The sequence below is a fragment of the Agaricus bisporus genome, assembly GCF_000300575.1.
Source record: "Agaricus bisporus var. bisporus H97 unplaced genomic scaffold AGABI2scaffold_8, whole genome shotgun sequence".
NCBI classification, from domain to species: Eukaryota; Fungi; Basidiomycota; class Agaricomycetes; order Agaricales; family Agaricaceae; genus Agaricus; species Agaricus bisporus.
The window spans coordinates 1,757,559-1,772,639 of NW_006267371.1; the positions used below are offsets into that span (position 1 = coordinate 1,757,559).

Sequence of the window (15,081 nt, forward strand, 5' to 3'; positions counted from 1 at the left end):
ACTCGGAAACAATTTTGCATATTCAAGTCATCTATTGATGATACGCCAGCGCCCACAGCAGATTACTATTGTAGAATAGAAGTACTGGCCGACCTAGGTGGATCGGAAAACTTCATGCCTTGTAGCTTCGAGGCATCTTCGAGTTCTAAAGTATGCGCTGATGTTACTTCCCATTCCAGTACGCCTGCCTCGGCAGCAGAAACAATGTCTCTACACCAGGCTTTATTCTGAGCCATTTTAAGTATGATCAACATGCGCGTGATGGCCTGCAAAATATCTGAGGACATCGCCAACTTTTTATCCCAAAGTGACGGGCTTACAATGATATAATAGTACGGTTGTGAGAATGCGCTTCGAGACCAATGGCGGGCTGTAAGAGTGCTCAAAAATACAATCCCCCAAAGTGTTGCGAATGCCCCGCTCTCGACGATAATCGAAAAGAATGAAGTGTAGAAGGATGCATGCAGTCGACCGAGAGCAACTTCCAGCTTTTTGCGCATTGTGACCAGTCTCACTGTGATCATCACCGAGCACATGATGTTCAGAGACACGCAGAGCGAATGGAAAATGACCGCGTAGAGGTGCGATCTCAGTGCCCAACGAATCTCGTTCAGCTTGCTGTCAGCGATAATTAGGGGTATCGACAGTGCTACGAGAGTATTTCAGCTGCCATTCATAGGATGGGTCGAGACAAACGCACCTATGTGGGCAAAATAGATAGGCAAGATAGGTACGAGAAACCACAAATTGTAACTCCACACAACCATGACACGATATATCTGCGAGAATATTGACGCCCGTCTTATTGTTCTGAAAGTCAAATTACTTTACCAGAAACGCGTCGCCAACCCAAGGAGACAGAGTCGTGCTTTAGGTAACCGTGTAAATGGCAAAAACATTGTTCAAAGGAAGAGTAGAATAGCTCACCATACCCGGCCCAACACATTTATGGTCATAGAGGCGTGTCGTTGGAAGATTCGACTCGGTACATAATCCTCCATAGACTTAATGGTACCATCCATCGGAAACGTAACATATACACTTTCAGCGTATTTGATCTTTCCCCCTACTGCGAGGGTGGCTAGCAAGAACAAAAGGGCGGAATATATCGTGATTCCCCAAAACACTCTTCCACGCTTGGGACGAGTGATTAACGACCTCAAGACTTGGATATATACCATCGTCAAAGCACCTGTTGAAAAAAAAAATCTAAACACCATCAGTCCAAAATTTCAAGCGACACGTACCATAGCTCAGAGTGGACATAACGATGCCATCGAAAGATGCTGTCTCCAATCGTATATCGCGCCTGCCGTTGCTGAAGGCACTCATGATTATTAAACCCGAGGGTGATCACTTGGTGAGCCTGACTGGAGGGGGGATGGCGTCGCCAGGATGGGGGACGGAAGACACAAAGGAGGACCCGGCGTGGGTGACCAAATTCTTTTATAAACTCCATTCTCGCTGCAACAGCTTGAGAAGCAGATTATGGGATATATGTAATCCAGTGACAGATGATTGATCCATAATCGATATCTATAGTTCAGTACAAAGTTCTTACTCACAGGCTGTTCTCGCGCTCACGGCTCGCACACAAGTTATTTTTAGCACCACTGTAGTTTTCGAACTGCGAAAGGCTCGATTCCATGTCATTTCAAGTCTACCGAGGACGATAGAATCTGAAATTGCTCGAATTGAAGAGGAACTCTTCGTCCTTTTCCTGCTGAAAATTCCTTCCAGCATGTTTATCGGCAGAAGCCGTGGGACCTGCCTATGAATATTTGAATCAGATTTGAATGATCAACAATATACCGGGTTATTTATAGGCTGAGAGTAACTCGGATTGTAATGTGTAACACTTGGAAACTAACATTCAGGCTGGCCACCTGTGGGTATGTAGCCACTTGAAAGGACCGCATTGACATATCTAATATGCTGCGCAGCAGAGAGACTCTTGAGAAAAAGAATAGTAGTCGATACCAAATATCATCGTGTTCTCTCACTGTCTCTATGGACGCCGCTCCTTACCACTCCACAGCGTTGATGAAGTCGGAAATACATGGGAATTGATTAACGAAAATATATGCTCGGCTTGAAAAAAGTACAACGTTTAGCACTAGAACTTGATGATGATTGCTTTCAACAATGATGGCAATGATATCTCAAGTTTGTGATTATATCTGTACGCATACTTATATGGAAAGCCCTTTCGCTAGGTAACACTGAAATAGAGAATGTGCTCATCAAGGAACGTTTTAAGAAATTACGCTAACAGAGGAATAGAGAAAGAATTCCCATGAACGATGAGAAATGCCGTCAGAGTCAGCAACAACCCCGGAAATCAAGGTACAAATGCCCGAGGCCGATCAAGTCTCCAAGACCGACCGAAAAATCAAGGAGTTTCAAAGATGCTGAGATGAGCTTAGGCCTAAGTAGTCCAGGATTCACAACTCATTTCCGCGATCGAGTAGCCCCCCAAGTACTATCTATCATTGTATGGCGTTTACCTTCAATCGACCGTTTTATACCGTCTAGTGTTGACCACATATCTTTAGCAGGGACGTAATCCGACATCCTTAATCCCGCGATCGCAAGAATCTGTTAAAATGTATTGAATTGCCAGGCACCCGCGGGATCAAATCGTGCCAAAGTATGATTTGCGGCGCACGCCAACAGTACATATTCCAACCCGTCAACGTTTCGAAGGCCCGTGCTTGGCACTTGATCTTTAATTTCGACAATTGAAAATTGAACTTTATTTTCATGTTCATCTTACTTTTTGATTTCACCGCAGTTTGACAAGGTGTTATAAGAAACGTTACAAGTACAGTACGTTAAATTCTTTGCAGATCCTCGGAGACTTCGCATCAATCCTACTTAATACAAAAAAATAAAACAGAAAAGAACACACAAAAACATAGAAAGCGCAAAAAAAGACCACAGACTTTGCTCAAGCTACATGCATTTTCAACACATCTACACCATCTCCAACTCTCGTCAGCCCCTTAAACCAAACCTTTCCCAAAGTATAATCAATCCTCATAACACCCTTCTCCCTCTCTATATTACCATAAGGTCGATATCTCTTAGCAAAAGCTTTCGAGACAGCATCTTGATTTCCAGGGGGTAACGAGGCCCAATCCAATTGAGTTATAGCTGTTCTCATACTCTCCCAAATCTTCCATAAAACATCTCCGACCTGAATTGGTGGAATATTTGCTCCTGCTTGTGGGTATCCTCCACCGAAATACGAAGGATCTAGCTCGATATCGATAGGCCATTGAGGTAAGAAATCACATATGATACGAAGACGATGGACGGGAGGCCATGTAGCAGGATGACGAAGTTCGTGATCAGGGATACGACTCCAATTTCCTGGTCCGACGGATATAGTAGGGGAATAAGTCGGAGATGAAAGGTTAAATGTTATACTCGAGGTTTGATGTTTACCATCAAGTAGAGGATGGACGTGATAAGGTTGCGAATTGGGGGCATAGTTCGTCGCAGTCGGGTTCGGAAAAGAGGGGTTAGGGTTAGTATAGTAAGACGAAGGAGAATATTCGTATTGTCCTTGAGAGTGTGAGTGTGAACGAGAACGTGGACGAGTGTGGTGGTGATGGTGATGACCGCTGGGTGAAGGGGGAGCATAAGAATATTGACCTCCATATGTCGGGCTCGTAGGAGGGGGGGCCCAAGGAGGGGGGGCATCAGCAGCATATTCGTAAGGGAGAGCAGTAGAACGCTGCCAAGGAGAGTATTCGAAGGTTTGGGGCAGATGCGTGTTGGGAGAATGTGGTGAGCCCCCAGGGAGGGAGACGCTTCCCCTATAGGGGGAAACATACGGCGATGGAGGTAGGATAGGTTGATGGTTGGGACTTTGTCCCCTGTTGTAGAGGTATGCCATGGCAGTTGGAGATGGAGATTGGGAGACGGAAAGGCTACGTCCACCAGGACACGAGATTATATGGTGGATTTTAGATATTTTTAGAAACAAGCTATCCTCGATCGACTCACACCACGACAGATGACTACCTCGGCGCTGCGGACTAGGGAGATATTGGCTGATATTGGCCTATGCAGTCCCGAAGTCAGCGCCCACGCCAGCATGGAAATGGTGACTGCATTACCGTCTAACCTGGGCCTGCTGTAATCTTCCTGCACTATGACGATAAATGACGAAAGTAGCCAATGAGATCATGGATACTCACAGCCCAACAAGATCCAAATCGTGCTATGCAAGGAACACCCGGTTATGAGCTTGCAAATGCGATGAAGGAAGGCAAAAAAAATAAGGAGGGGAAACGAGTATCCATCTCCTTATCTAGTCAGAGGCGATAATCTGATCAAGCCGCTTTCGGCGCTGGCCGCTGACTTTCCACTCAAGTATCACAAGTTTATCAGCTCAAGCGCTCGTACGTAGGTCAGAAGGTTAGTTGTTGACCGAGAAACACGGATCAAATTTTGCAATGGGTTCTTGAGGTCCATCCTAGACGGAGGGGACCGACAATCTTCAAGTCCCCTTGAGACTCGAGGATTGACGCTCCGCGACGAAGTGCAAACATATATCTTTTCGCCCGGATTCTTATGAACAGACGCAAAGATTAAAATACTTACTCAAGAATTTTGATTCTCTTCAGGATCAAAATATAACCGCATGTAAAGCGCATCCTCTCCGTCCCCATCTATATAATACGTTTACAAGTTAGCATTTTGCTAAGCCATATGTTTTTGAATATACTCACAATACTTTTTCTCGACCTTTGCAACTTCGAAACCAAGAGTTTCTTTATATAAAGCGATGGCTGCTTTATTTGACTTCCGAACATGGAGCGAACAATAGGCTGCTCCATAGATCTTTTCCATAGCGTCTTCTGCAGAAAAGTATCTTTGAGTTCCACGATCGAAAAAGCCAAATCGGTAACACAAACGAGATAATAGCATCATTTTTCTGGCGATCCCTAACCGACGATATTCCCTTAGGACGGAGATTGAGTTGACATGGCCATGTGTCTCCCCCTCAGGATTGTCCTCGTCTGGCTCGTCTCTGCCAACCAACGGCAAATGAGACGATGAGAGGATAATCCGGGAAGAGTTTAGCCTCGCTCACATTTTTGATAAGACGTATCCGACTATTCTGCCTTTATGATCCTCAGCCACGTAGGACAGCTGAGGCCATGACATAAGGTGGTATATCCCTGCTCAGCGATTATGAGAATCTTTCAGTGGCGCTTGCGCAGTTTCCAAGCGGGACAGATACAGACAAAAACGCATTGTGTAATTCTCGGGCAAGTTCTGTAGGTTGCTAGCCTGCATGCCGATAAGGTCTTCCGCCTGTTACTTAAATCAATCTTAGAAGGCTAAGCTGCAGCGAGACGCACCCTCGCTAGTCTGACGTTCATCTGTAATGTCAAACAGAGATGCGTGCCTCACAGCTGGTAGATCGCAAACCGGCCGTGGGAAATATGACAATTTCATGGACTCTCGAAATAACTCGATGGAAACATATCGTTGAACATATTTTTTTTGGGTACGTAGAACATACGATACAGTGTGACATGTAGGTACTTAGGCAATGAGGGTGGAAGCAGTGGCCGAATCATACTTGAACGTAGGAGGAATCTGCTGCTTGGTCTTGTAGTACCTCGCAAGCCTGTGAATCCTCGACTCGATCAAGATGAGACGGAACTTGGAGTCCTTATCCTTGCGGTTGGTCTCCATATGTTTGCGGACGGCAACCGCCTTTTTGATGAGGTGCCAAAGGTCCTCAGGGATGGATGGGCCAAGTCCTATCCCCAAACAAAAGGCATAATAAAGTACACAAGGTACATCGAGAACGGGAACAAAGATGGTGATAGAGACAGAGAAATTGCACGTTAGTCATCGGTAAATTTAACAGGTCACGGACGTACCTTGAGACTTGAGGATACGGAGGATCTTGTTACCGGTCACGAAACGGACTTGGGGAATACCGTGCGAGTCACGGAGGGTAACACCGATTTGCGAGGGAGTAAGGCCCTTGCGGGCGAGTTTAACAATCTGCTCGACGACTTCCTCCGAGGTTGTCTTGAGCCACGAAGGGGGCGTCCGGCGGTAAGGGAGGGCAGAGGACGCTGGAAGCTCTGATCAGCAAGAGTTGTTTTCGTGCCTTGAGATACGTACAAATGCCCTTTCCGGGAGCGTGCATACGACCCATGGCGACTCTGATAGCGACGTCAGTGGCTTGTCGTCGTCGACTGCAATGACGAGACTTACAATTAATGCGGTTTTTCTTGAGGAAAACTTACAGGGGTAGACTGCGCTACTTTAGAAGCAGCCATCGGTGCAGTGGCGGCCTTTGCCGAGCGGTGGCTGAAATGACTGTACAGCTGCAAACCTTAATTCCACCACTTTGGGCGTGTTGTTTGGTCCTGTTACGAACATCCAGCAGGCCCTTCCATCTCCTCACCGCCGACGGCGAGCTCGACGTCAAGCCTTAAAGGTACGCTGTCTGCGCCGTTATGGGGAATATATCTGACTTGTGGCCATTAGAATGAAGTTTAACATCGCCAGTGAGCCCTTAATCCGTGGCAATCTACTAGCTGTTGACTCTCGAGTGTAGATCCCGCAACCGGGGCTCAAAAGCTCATCGATACTGATGATGAGAAGAGAATGTGCGCCCATTTGATTGCCAAATACTCCACATTGAATTTCACCTTCGTATAACAGCCGTATATTCTACGACAAGAAAATTTCCCAAGAAATTCCTGGAGACGGCCTCGGCGATGAATGGAAAGGCTACATCTTCCGTATCACCGGTGGAAACGACAAGCAAGGTTTTCCCATGAAGCAGGGTGTTCTTCTTCCCTACCGTGTCCGTCTTTTGCTTTCAGACGGCCAGTCTTGCTATCGTATCCGTCGCACCGGTGAACGTAGACGCAAGTCCGTCCGGGGTTGCATCATCGGTCCCGATATCGCTGTCATCTCCCTCGTGATCGTCAAGCAAGGTGATTCTGAGATCCCTGGACTCACCGACACCGTCCTTCCCAAACGACTTGGTCCCAAGAGGGCAACTAAGATTAGAAAATTCTTCAACTTGAGCAAGGAGGATGATGTAACAAAATACGTTGTTCGCCGAGAGGTCAAGAGTCAGAAGAAAGAGAATGCCAAGCCGTACACCAAGGCGTACGTTTCAATTTCATTGCTTTTTGAAATTCAATAACGGTTTCGTTTTGAACAGTCCCAAGATCCAACGATTGGTTACTCCTCTCCGCCTCCAGCGCCGCCGTCACCTTCGTTCTCTTAAGCGTCGCAAATTGGAACATCAAAAGGAGCAAAAAGCCGAATTCGAGTTCGTAAATCCTTTTTCTCTGTCTGCACCTACTAATCCATGCTTTAACCAGTGTCATCGTCGCCAAACGTCTTGCCGAGAAGAAGGCCAAGGTTGCAGCGGTCAAGGCGTCCCACAAGACTACAGCATAAAAGTTCGACAACAAAATGGACTTCCCCGCCGTGGAGTGGAATCGTGTTGTTTTTGCTGTTCGTGATTGGGTTAGCATGGTTGCTTGGGGTTTGGTTGCTGTCCCTCTCGTTTTGCATACCTTGTTTCTTTGTCGACCTCTCTAATTTCCTTGCTTCTTCAACCTCCTCCGTCATACCCAACCATTATCGGCTGCTCATTCCGCTCCACACTTTGTACAGCTGTGTTTCAACCTATGATTTCATGTCCATCCATGCATATGCACCATATTAAGCCAACACAAGCAGGTTTATGTTTTCGCTTCTTGTCGGACGTGAATTTGTGAGACTAATGTAATCCTTTTTATGATGGCGAAAGTGCCGATCAACTACAAATGTCGTCCGCCTGCTAGTCGCGGACAAACAACTTCACAACAATTTCAGTGTCTAGCGAGTAAGAAATTTCAGACAAGGACTGAGTTCAACTTTGAATTTTAAGGTGTCTAAATACTTCCTCTAATACCTCTCTTCTACTCTTTCTGTGATTTTTGGGCAGCCCAAATGCTGAAGGTGAACCTGTCAGATGGCCCTTTGCCTCTATAAACGCCGACACTACCGCATGACCGGTTAATCAGATACACTCATGATCATGAACGTTTGAATCATCAGGCACAATTGATAAATCACCCACTCGCCACAAGATATATAGTTACTTGCAGTTCTCAAAGCTTCTTATATCAGACTGCTTCTCACTCCAATCCCTTAGGTTGCCGTCTTGATCTTGAGGGTCCTCGCCATGATTGGTAGTAAGTAGCAACAAGTTGACATAATATGGGTTTTCACCATCTTCATTTTACATTTGAGTTGTGTTGCGCTGCTTTGATGGATTTTGCGGACCCGAAATATTCTTTTTGGCTTTAAACTTTTTGATTACATGACGTCATATTACAATGAAGGAAGAAGAGATCTACTTGGGATTGAGAAGCATTGGAGGTCAATTTTGCTGATTCTACTGAACAAACTCAAGCTCACTGACCTTCTGGACCTTCAACCCGCGCATCCAAACTGTGATTTAGAACGTACACTTGTTATTGGTGCACCGCGGGCCAATAAACTCAGATTCAAGAAAAAACAAACAAACAAACGAGTTGGTTTCTTCTTGACTCAAACACAGATCGTGGAGTATCAACTTCTAAAATGATAAGGCAAGCGCGGTCATCGTTATGCCATTTCGTATGTTGATTGTGGTGAGAGTAGTGCTTTTGAGCTTAGCATCGCTGAGTTCGAAAGATAGAATGAACCTTGTGTTGACTTTACACGACTGTTTCGGATATCTCCCACCGGCTCCCACCGGCTCTATATATAATCATTATGTATGTAATCGTAATGGCCATTTGAGGCCGGCTAGTGGTGCTAGTGGGGGATACTGGATACCGGATACCGGAAAAAAAATTATTATGTAATCTCATAACGTGACATTGTTTGACGAAATTCAATTCTGCGCTCTACTGCGTGCTGCAGCGTGCGCATGTCCCACTCAGCCACCCAAGTCTCAGCATTGCCTACTGAGGAAATGGAAATTGGCCTGTCCAGCTAGTGATGATGAGTCTGGCCTTTTGCCGGATATTACTGTTTGATATATGACATCACTCTAACAGCTTTTATTTTGAAATGTTATGATGCCAGGCTGCTGATGGGCCAAGTCAGGGTCAACTTTTATTTTTACAGCAATCATGATTACGGTGATGTCCAGTGCCGGTCAGTGCCGTTCTGGTGCCGTTTTCCGGGACAAGGAACTAAGCGAGTATCCTGGTGTCCCTTAACAATGAATTTCTCTGATTGGTTGGCTACTAACTTAAACACGTTAAAAGGGACCTGAAAGGGATACATCCAGTGGTATATAGAGACTACCAAGAGATTACTAAGAGATTTATGTGTGCTACACAAATTAATATTGATCTACTAAGTTGAGGGCCATCTACAGCGACAGTGTGGACGGCTGGAGATGCGGAGATGAGTCTCCTTTCTCTTTCTTTCTCTTTCCTTTTTTGATTTTATTTTATTTTATTTTTCTCTCTCTCCCCCACCCAACAGCACCGCTATCCGGCCTAATTTGATATCGATTTATGTCACTCACCAGAAGCGATACAACGTCCTTCACGAATCTTGTCGATTTCCACGGGATGAGGTAAATTAAGATGCCACTAAGGTGTTTTCTACTAGTTCTAAGTTTCCTGTCTTCACGTTTGGCAAGTCATTCCTATATTCTCGTCGATGTCATCACTTATATTCGGTACCTTATTCGAAAGCATTAGCGGTGGCATCTAACTTCCGTCTTCTTTTTCTTTTGTTATGAGAATGTCAGTCAATTTCAGGCAGGTAATACCCAGATGGCCCGGATTGAAGATCAAAATGGAAGTATTAATATCGAGTAATTGATACATCCTTGAGGCGGCCGTGTCAGAGGTCGGTCGATCTAATCTATCTCATCCGAATTTCTCGGGAATTTTTTGTCGGGTGTTTCGAGTTGATGACTTTATGCTCCGCTGGATGAGATACATGTCCACATGTATCAGCGGTCAGATATGCACAGTCTAAGCTCAGATCCCAACACCAGCTCAAACCAACCTTGGCGAATACGGGCTGTTCCAATGGCAGTCCGAAAAAACGCCACTATTCTCCCAAGAATCAAACCAATGCAGTGAATGGCGCTCGGAATAATCCATAGCTTTACCGCAACGAACCACATTGGGTTTGCTATTCTTTTACATTCATGCGCCGACATCGGGGAAGGAAGCCCCAAAACCATTCATTCGCCCCGTCATAACGAAATGCTTGTGCGCCGAGAAGCTATTTAAGAACCGAACAGAATCAACCCCTGCAGTACTTTGCACATTCCCCACCCCCAATATCGCTCACCTAATGGTGTCCTATGGCCTTTTGACACCTCTCGTATTGGCTCTACTAACCCTTCCGCGCGATACCTTGGGCTATGCTTTCAAACGGGATTCTATATGTGATACCCTCAAGGATAACATTTCGTCTGCGTCTAAGGTCTATTATCCTAGTACGAGTGACTTTCCTGTTTTTGAAAATTTCCGTCACAACTAAATCGTTTTGTCAGTATTGAATGAGCTCGAATATCTTAAGGGTATATACCACTGGGCAATTTCAAGTTCACAACACGCGGAATGTGTCGTCGAGCCTGGGACAACTTCAGATGTAGCAAATATCGTCCGTGGCCGTTTTCTTCCCTTTGCAACGATGTTCCATGCGCTGACAGTTTTGATCATTTGGTTAGTTGGATATTCTAGGCCGGACCCGAACACCATTTGCGGTGAGTAACGAACTAGCCATTTGTTTCCAGGTCTGACCAGAAGCGTTCCCTAAGGTTAAAGGCGGTGGACATACTTCCAATCCAGGGTTTTCTTCATCCGAAGGAGTCCAAATCGCCATGTATCGATTCTCAGAGATTGATTACAATGAGGCAGAACAAACAGTAACGCTTGGAGCGGGACTTATATGGGACGATGTGTATGCTGCGTTGGAACCTCATGGAGTCAATGTTCTCGGTGGACGTGTTACAGGGCTAGGAGTCGCCGGATTTACACTTGGCGGGGGTGAGTGAAGCCCATTCCATTCTCCGTCGAGCTCTTTATTCACACGCCGCGCCGTCAGGATATTCTTGGAAAACCAATCAGTACGGTTTGACAATCGATACAGTCGTCGCATTTGAGCTCGTGAAGCCGGATGGAACAGTGCTTCAGGTGACTAACGAGACAGATCCTGACCTCTTTTTTGGATTGAAGGTAAGCCACTTACAGCAGCATTGGAGCTTGAAATTTTCTCTAAACCTATTAAAATTAGGGCGGTTTCAACAACTTCGTAGGTGTTGTTGCCATTGTCCTCTCAGCGCAACTGACTTGAAATGTAGGGAATAGTTACAAAGTTTACGTTAAAGACCTTCCCACAAACTCAGGTCTGGGTGAGTAGAAATACTACTATCAAGTTCACTCAATGCTGAAAGGGTAAAAAGGGCGGCCTGATTACTGTCACAGAATCTCACATAGACAAAATAAACGAAGCTACTGCAGATTTCTCTGCGAACGTGAAAGATCCAAAAGCCGAGATCATCACAGCATACAACTTTCTTCTGGGACAGGTAGGTATCACCGTGCTTGACGGTATACTATCTATTCATCTCAAGAAAATTAGCCCGGCATTTCTCAAATACTCTTTTACGATGGACCAAACCCACCTAGCGGCATCTTTGATAAATTCATGGACGTTCCATTCTTCACTAGAGATGTGAAGACTCGTAGTTTCCTTGATTTGGTGCAGGCTTCTCCCTCTAATGTAACCGCCAACCAAAGGTAAGGGATAAGGAAAAGAAGCGAACATCATTGCTAATACAGTTTATAGAGCCATATTCCACACAGTCCCTGTATTGGAATATACACCTTCCTTTTTGAATGTCCTTCTGAATGAAACTATTGTAAGAATGTTTTTCGAGCTCATATTTCTTTTACTAATGAACACGATCAAAGTTCTGGGGACGAGAGCTGTCAAACATCTTGAAGCTCCACACTGGGACTTTTATATCCTACGCCGTCGAACCGTTTTTGCCAGATATCCTCGCTCACACAGATCAGCCTTCTGCTTACCCTCCAGATCGTTCTATACGATACACTCCCTTGAACGTTTATTACGTCTGGCTCGCAGAAGGGAACGACCAGCTGTTCCACGATACTGTCAAGCAGAGTGTTAGCCATTTAACTGCTGCGGCGGTCAATGAAGGCCAACAAGTTCAACAAGCCCCAATATATCCAAACTATGCTATCTACGACACTCCTTTGACAAAGCTCTATGGGGACAACCTTCCACGATTGCAAGCATTGAAGAAAGTTCATGATCCTGATAACGTTATGGGACTTGCAGGAGGTTTTAAATTTTAGGATTTGCTAACCTTTTCATTCTAACTTCTGAATACATCAATAGTAGTTCAATTTATTTCCATTTGGAAGCGTTGTTTTGAACTAGCCTGCATGCGTGAAAAGAGCGAAATGACTTCAGAGTAAAGAGGAGCTCCTGCCAGTGGATAATATGGTAAAATCCTAAGTTCACCAGGGTGTACTTGTAGGACCTGTTATTGTAGTATTTCTTTTCGTCAACCTGGTCTATGAACGTTTGCAGGAAATTCTACTTACATATGACTCTATATGATATCGGGTTCTCGCCCCTGGGCCACTCCCACGGATGTTATTTCGTACTTCCCCTTCCCACTGTCATGTCCATCCCCGCTACTCCTCTCCCTCCTCTTCCGCCTCCTCCACCGCCAGCGCCAACTGTTCCGCATCCCACGAGGCCAAATGTAGCATCCGAAGGACCTCCCGGAGCTCTTCAACTCGAGTTGCTCATTCACAATGGATATCCATTCAAGGATCACTGGGCATTTCGTGTGCGGTCGCATGAAAATAACGACGTCGGTGTTGTTTTTCATGCAACTGGCGACGTCAGGAATGGCTTCATTTTCGAGATTAAACGCAATTTTGATTTCCGCCGTGATTTGCCCATACCGTCGCAAATTATCCCATTACAATGGATTGATAAAGAGAACTTCGACGAAGGACCGATGTTTGCTGGTGATATTGGAGTAGCGAGTTTCGATTACGAGCCTCTGGCAACTAGTGCTTTCGAGGTCAGCCTGTACAAGGTTAATCCTCCAGGAAAGTCTCTGAACACGGTCAGCAATTCTGTGAGTCCGCGATTCAGCATCGTAATGGATACTTGGCTTATACAGACACATCTAGGATACACCACTTAAGAAAGTCGCTCAACAAAGGGACTGTCAGACATGGATCGTCGAGTCTGCAGATCAACTTGTCAAGGACGGTATTCTCAGACGAGAAGTCGCGGACTACCTTCGTTTCATCAAGCAATGATGGCTAGCAGGCTTTGGAGTCATGAAGAGTCATGGATTAGTTAACACTAATACCAATATCCTCTCGCAGGTGTCAAGTCAAAGATGTTCGTTTTTCGGTGCGTAGGCGAGATTGTTTCTCGTAACTTGGTCAGTTAAAACCTTATATCTATTTCGTTCCACAGCGTCGAGCCACAGCACAACCGTATAGATTTGTCACACTGAGCAAACTTTGATGTGGTGATTTAACGAGATTTTATCACTTCAGACGGCAAATTCACATCGGGGCTGGAGGATTCTTCGATAGTTCCAAAACACGCCTCGGGTCGGCTGGGTAATTGGGAGAAGATAAAGGCCCAGGGGCTAGGTTTTCCGATCCATAGTAATGCATCTCACTTTCTGGAGCATCGTACTTATGGGCTCATTATTCAGACTCCTTGTCTCTCTTGAAACCTTCGTAATGCTAGAGCTATATTGCTTTGAATCTAAGAAAAATCAGCGGCAAAAGAGCTAAATATGTCCTTCCTTCAATTTCTGGGAACAATGAGATGGCCACATTGATCTTGCTTAAGGGATATCCATCGTCAACACGTCGATTGCCAATTCTATTTTTAGTTCGTCAGCCTCAAAGTTATTTCTGTACCGTTCCTACTCTGCATCCAGCCGCCACTACTATCTATTCTATTGTACATTTGACCCGCTCTTACTACCACCCACTCTTTTCTATCCATATGCACTATCCTCGACATATCCGAAAGCCGTTAACCGAGTTCTCATCCAGGTCCACTAGCAGTGGCCTCGACCCGGGCAGTAATACCTCTGTCCCAACAGCCAAGCAAGGAGCTGATAACTCCAATACTCGCTTTGGTACGTGACTGATCCTATTATTTCTAACTGGCAAACGTTGATAATTCCGACTTTGACTCAGTTATTGCGCTTGTTGGTTTATCGCTGCTCTTCTGCATATATTTGTACTTCTTCTTCAGACCAATCATCAAAGACAAGAATTGCGTAGCTCCATATGACTCGACTAGGAATCGAAATGGCACCGACTTGGAAAAAGGAACTACTCAGCAGAAGAGTGACGTTGGCGATGAGAAAGCACTGATGGCTGACCTCGCTGCTCATTTGGAGAAGAGAAAACTACACCAGTGGCTTCATCGAGCATCACGCGGGCGATTTCTCCCTAATTCGAAAGTCGAAAAGCATCCTCATAACAAAGGGCGAAAGGCGAAGAAGCGAACGCGATACGATCAGAACCGATTCGAGATGCCAACAATATGCGTATCACCGCCGCCGGTATACGGTTCCAACCCGATAAAAGCTGATCCGATCTTTTATCTCTCTGATTCTTACAATAATTATCAAGAATACGATATTGTCCCCGAGGAGAACACGCTACTTCAACGCCCAACCCATGCTTTGCTGGTTCCTATGAAAGCCGCCTCTCCTAAACCAAACCATCACTCGCTCGTTCAACCGTCTATTTCCGACAACGGCAAGGGCGAGGATATGGATGGTACCCGGTGACCCGTACGATAAAGGATTTGGCCCTCAGTGGAAGTGGAAGACTTCGAACAATACTGCCTCGAAGCTTATCAATGTAACCAATTCCTTCTTATTCATACTATTCGAAAGAACGATATATAATAATGATTATGTCCACTATAATAACAATATGTCGACAAACTCTATAACATAAGACGCATACAATACATCCAGCACAT

At 45.3% G+C, this 15,081-nt stretch overlaps 8 protein-coding genes across 8 annotated transcripts; 3 read left to right on the top strand and 5 right to left on the bottom strand.

Annotated features, from left to right (window-relative positions):
- Positions 1-16: 16 nt before the first annotated feature.
- AGABI2DRAFT_194342 (hypothetical protein) lies at positions 17-1,400 on the bottom strand. Its single transcript, XM_006463488.1, has 6 exons — positions 1,248-1,400; positions 928-1,192; positions 832-868; positions 701-779; positions 321-649; positions 17-266 (listed from the first exon to the last, which is right to left on the bottom strand). Exons 1-6 carry the CDS (start codon positions 1,330-1,332, stop codon positions 66-68), a joined length of 996 nt encoding a protein of 331 aa, XP_006463551.1. The 5' UTR covers positions 1,333-1,400; the 3' UTR covers positions 17-65.
- Positions 1,401-2,950: 1,550 nt separating this feature from the next.
- AGABI2DRAFT_120364 (hypothetical protein) lies at positions 2,951-3,904 on the bottom strand (the record flags this gene model as incomplete). The annotated part of the gene is made up of 1 exon (XM_006463489.1): positions 2,951-3,904. One exon carries the CDS (start codon positions 3,902-3,904, stop codon positions 2,951-2,953), a length of 954 nt encoding a protein of 317 aa, XP_006463552.1.
- A 582-nt stretch (positions 3,905-4,486) lies between these two features.
- Positions 4,487-5,444, bottom strand: AGABI2DRAFT_187118 (hypothetical protein; the record flags this gene model as incomplete). Its single annotated transcript, XM_006463490.1, has 7 exons — positions 5,379-5,444; positions 5,262-5,331; positions 5,108-5,195; positions 4,929-5,044; positions 4,743-4,871; positions 4,652-4,682; positions 4,487-4,508 (listed from the first exon to the last, which is right to left on the bottom strand). The coding sequence occupies exons 1-7, from the start codon at positions 5,397-5,399 to the stop codon at positions 4,487-4,489; spliced, it is 477 nt and encodes a 158-aa protein (XP_006463553.1). The 5' UTR covers positions 5,400-5,444.
- A 47-nt stretch (positions 5,445-5,491) lies between these two features.
- On the bottom strand, positions 5,492-6,296 carry AGABI2DRAFT_194343 (40S ribosomal protein S13). The gene is made up of 4 exons (XM_006463491.1): positions 6,253-6,296; positions 6,160-6,200; positions 5,910-6,110; positions 5,492-5,786 (listed from the first exon to the last, which is right to left on the bottom strand). The coding sequence occupies exons 2-4, from the start codon at positions 6,191-6,193 to the stop codon at positions 5,566-5,568; spliced, it is 456 nt and encodes a 151-aa protein (XP_006463554.1). The 5' UTR covers positions 6,194-6,200; positions 6,253-6,296; the 3' UTR covers positions 5,492-5,565.
- Positions 6,297-6,406: 110 nt separating this feature from the next.
- Positions 6,407-7,800, top strand: AGABI2DRAFT_194344 (hypothetical protein). The gene is made up of 6 exons (XM_006463492.1): positions 6,407-6,478; positions 6,529-6,548; positions 6,599-6,650; positions 6,706-7,161; positions 7,217-7,327; positions 7,380-7,800. Exons 2-6 carry the CDS (start codon positions 6,530-6,532, stop codon positions 7,456-7,458), a joined length of 717 nt encoding a protein of 238 aa, XP_006463555.1. The 5' UTR covers positions 6,407-6,478; position 6,529; the 3' UTR covers positions 7,459-7,800.
- A 2,527-nt stretch (positions 7,801-10,327) lies between these two features.
- Positions 10,328-12,465, top strand: AGABI2DRAFT_225416 (hypothetical protein). Its single transcript, XM_006463493.1, has 11 exons — positions 10,328-10,501; positions 10,559-10,668; positions 10,736-10,771; positions 10,826-11,054; positions 11,113-11,243; positions 11,302-11,319; positions 11,369-11,419; positions 11,471-11,596; positions 11,650-11,807; positions 11,857-11,929; positions 11,982-12,465. Exons 1-11 carry the CDS (start codon positions 10,357-10,359, stop codon positions 12,387-12,389), a joined length of 1,485 nt encoding a protein of 494 aa, XP_006463556.1. The 5' UTR covers positions 10,328-10,356; the 3' UTR covers positions 12,390-12,465.
- Positions 12,466-12,689: 224 nt separating this feature from the next.
- On the top strand, positions 12,690-13,440 carry AGABI2DRAFT_187122 (hypothetical protein). Its single transcript, XM_006463494.1, has 2 exons — positions 12,690-13,189; positions 13,245-13,440. The coding sequence occupies exons 1-2, from the start codon at positions 12,722-12,724 to the stop codon at positions 13,374-13,376; spliced, it is 600 nt and encodes a 199-aa protein (XP_006463557.1). The 5' UTR covers positions 12,690-12,721; the 3' UTR covers positions 13,377-13,440.
- Positions 13,441-14,040: 600 nt separating this feature from the next.
- On the bottom strand, positions 14,041-14,483 carry AGABI2DRAFT_137926 (hypothetical protein). The gene is made up of 2 exons (XM_006463495.1): positions 14,283-14,483; positions 14,041-14,221 (listed from the first exon to the last, which is right to left on the bottom strand). The coding sequence occupies exons 1-2, from the start codon at positions 14,347-14,349 to the stop codon at positions 14,091-14,093; spliced, it is 198 nt and encodes a 65-aa protein (XP_006463558.1). The 5' UTR covers positions 14,350-14,483; the 3' UTR covers positions 14,041-14,090.
- Positions 14,484-15,081: the final 598 nt, after the last annotated feature.

Coding starts and splice junctions, on each gene's coding strand:
- AGABI2DRAFT_194342 (XM_006463488.1), bottom strand. CDS start 1,332: ATGAGTGCCTTCAGCAACGGCAGGCGCGATATACGATTGGAGACAGCA. Junction 1,193..1,247: donor TATGTCCACTCTGAGCTATG/GTACGTGTCGCT, acceptor TTTTTTCAACAG/GTGCTTTGACGATGGTATAT. Junction 650..700: donor TATCTATTTTGCCCACATAG/GTGCGTTTGTCT, acceptor ATACTCTCGTAG/CACTGTCGATACCCCTAATT.
- AGABI2DRAFT_194343 (XM_006463491.1), bottom strand. CDS start 6,193: ATGGGTCGTATGCACGCTCCCGGAAAGGGCATTT. Junction 6,111..6,159: donor CGCTCCCGGAAAGGGCATTT/GTACGTATCTCA, acceptor CAGAGCTTCCAG/CGTCCTCTGCCCTCCCTTAC. Junction 5,787..5,909: donor CCGTATCCTCAAGTCTCAAG/GTACGTCCGTGA, acceptor GTTTGGGGATAG/GACTTGGCCCATCCATCCCT.
- AGABI2DRAFT_194344 (XM_006463492.1), top strand. Junction 6,651..6,705: donor ACTGATGATGAGAAGAGAAT/GTGCGCCCATTT, acceptor TTCGTATAACAG/CCGTATATTCTACGACAAGA. Junction 7,328..7,379: donor GAGCAAAAAGCCGAATTCGA/GTTCGTAAATCC, acceptor TGCTTTAACCAG/TGTCATCGTCGCCAAACGTC.
- AGABI2DRAFT_225416 (XM_006463493.1), top strand. CDS start 10,357: ATGGTGTCCTATGGCCTTTTGACACCTCTCGTATTGGCTCTACTAACC. Junction 10,669..10,735: donor CTTCAGATGTAGCAAATATC/GTCCGTGGCCGT, acceptor TCATTTGGTTAG/TTGGATATTCTAGGCCGGAC. Junction 10,772..10,825: donor GGACCCGAACACCATTTGCG/GTGAGTAACGAA, acceptor GCGTTCCCTAAG/GTTAAAGGCGGTGGACATAC.
- AGABI2DRAFT_187122 (XM_006463494.1), top strand. CDS start 12,722: ATGTCCATCCCCGCTACTCCTCTCCCTCCTCTTCCGCCTCCTCCACCG. Junction 13,190..13,244: donor TGAACACGGTCAGCAATTCT/GTGAGTCCGCGA, acceptor AGACACATCTAG/GATACACCACTTAAGAAAGT.
- AGABI2DRAFT_137926 (XM_006463495.1), bottom strand. CDS start 14,349: ATGATTGGTCTGAAGAAGAAGTACAAATATATGCAGAAGAGCAGCGAT. Junction 14,222..14,282: donor TAAACCAACAAGCGCAATAA/CTGAGTCAAAGT, acceptor TCAGTCACGTAC/CAAAGCGAGTATTGGAGTTA.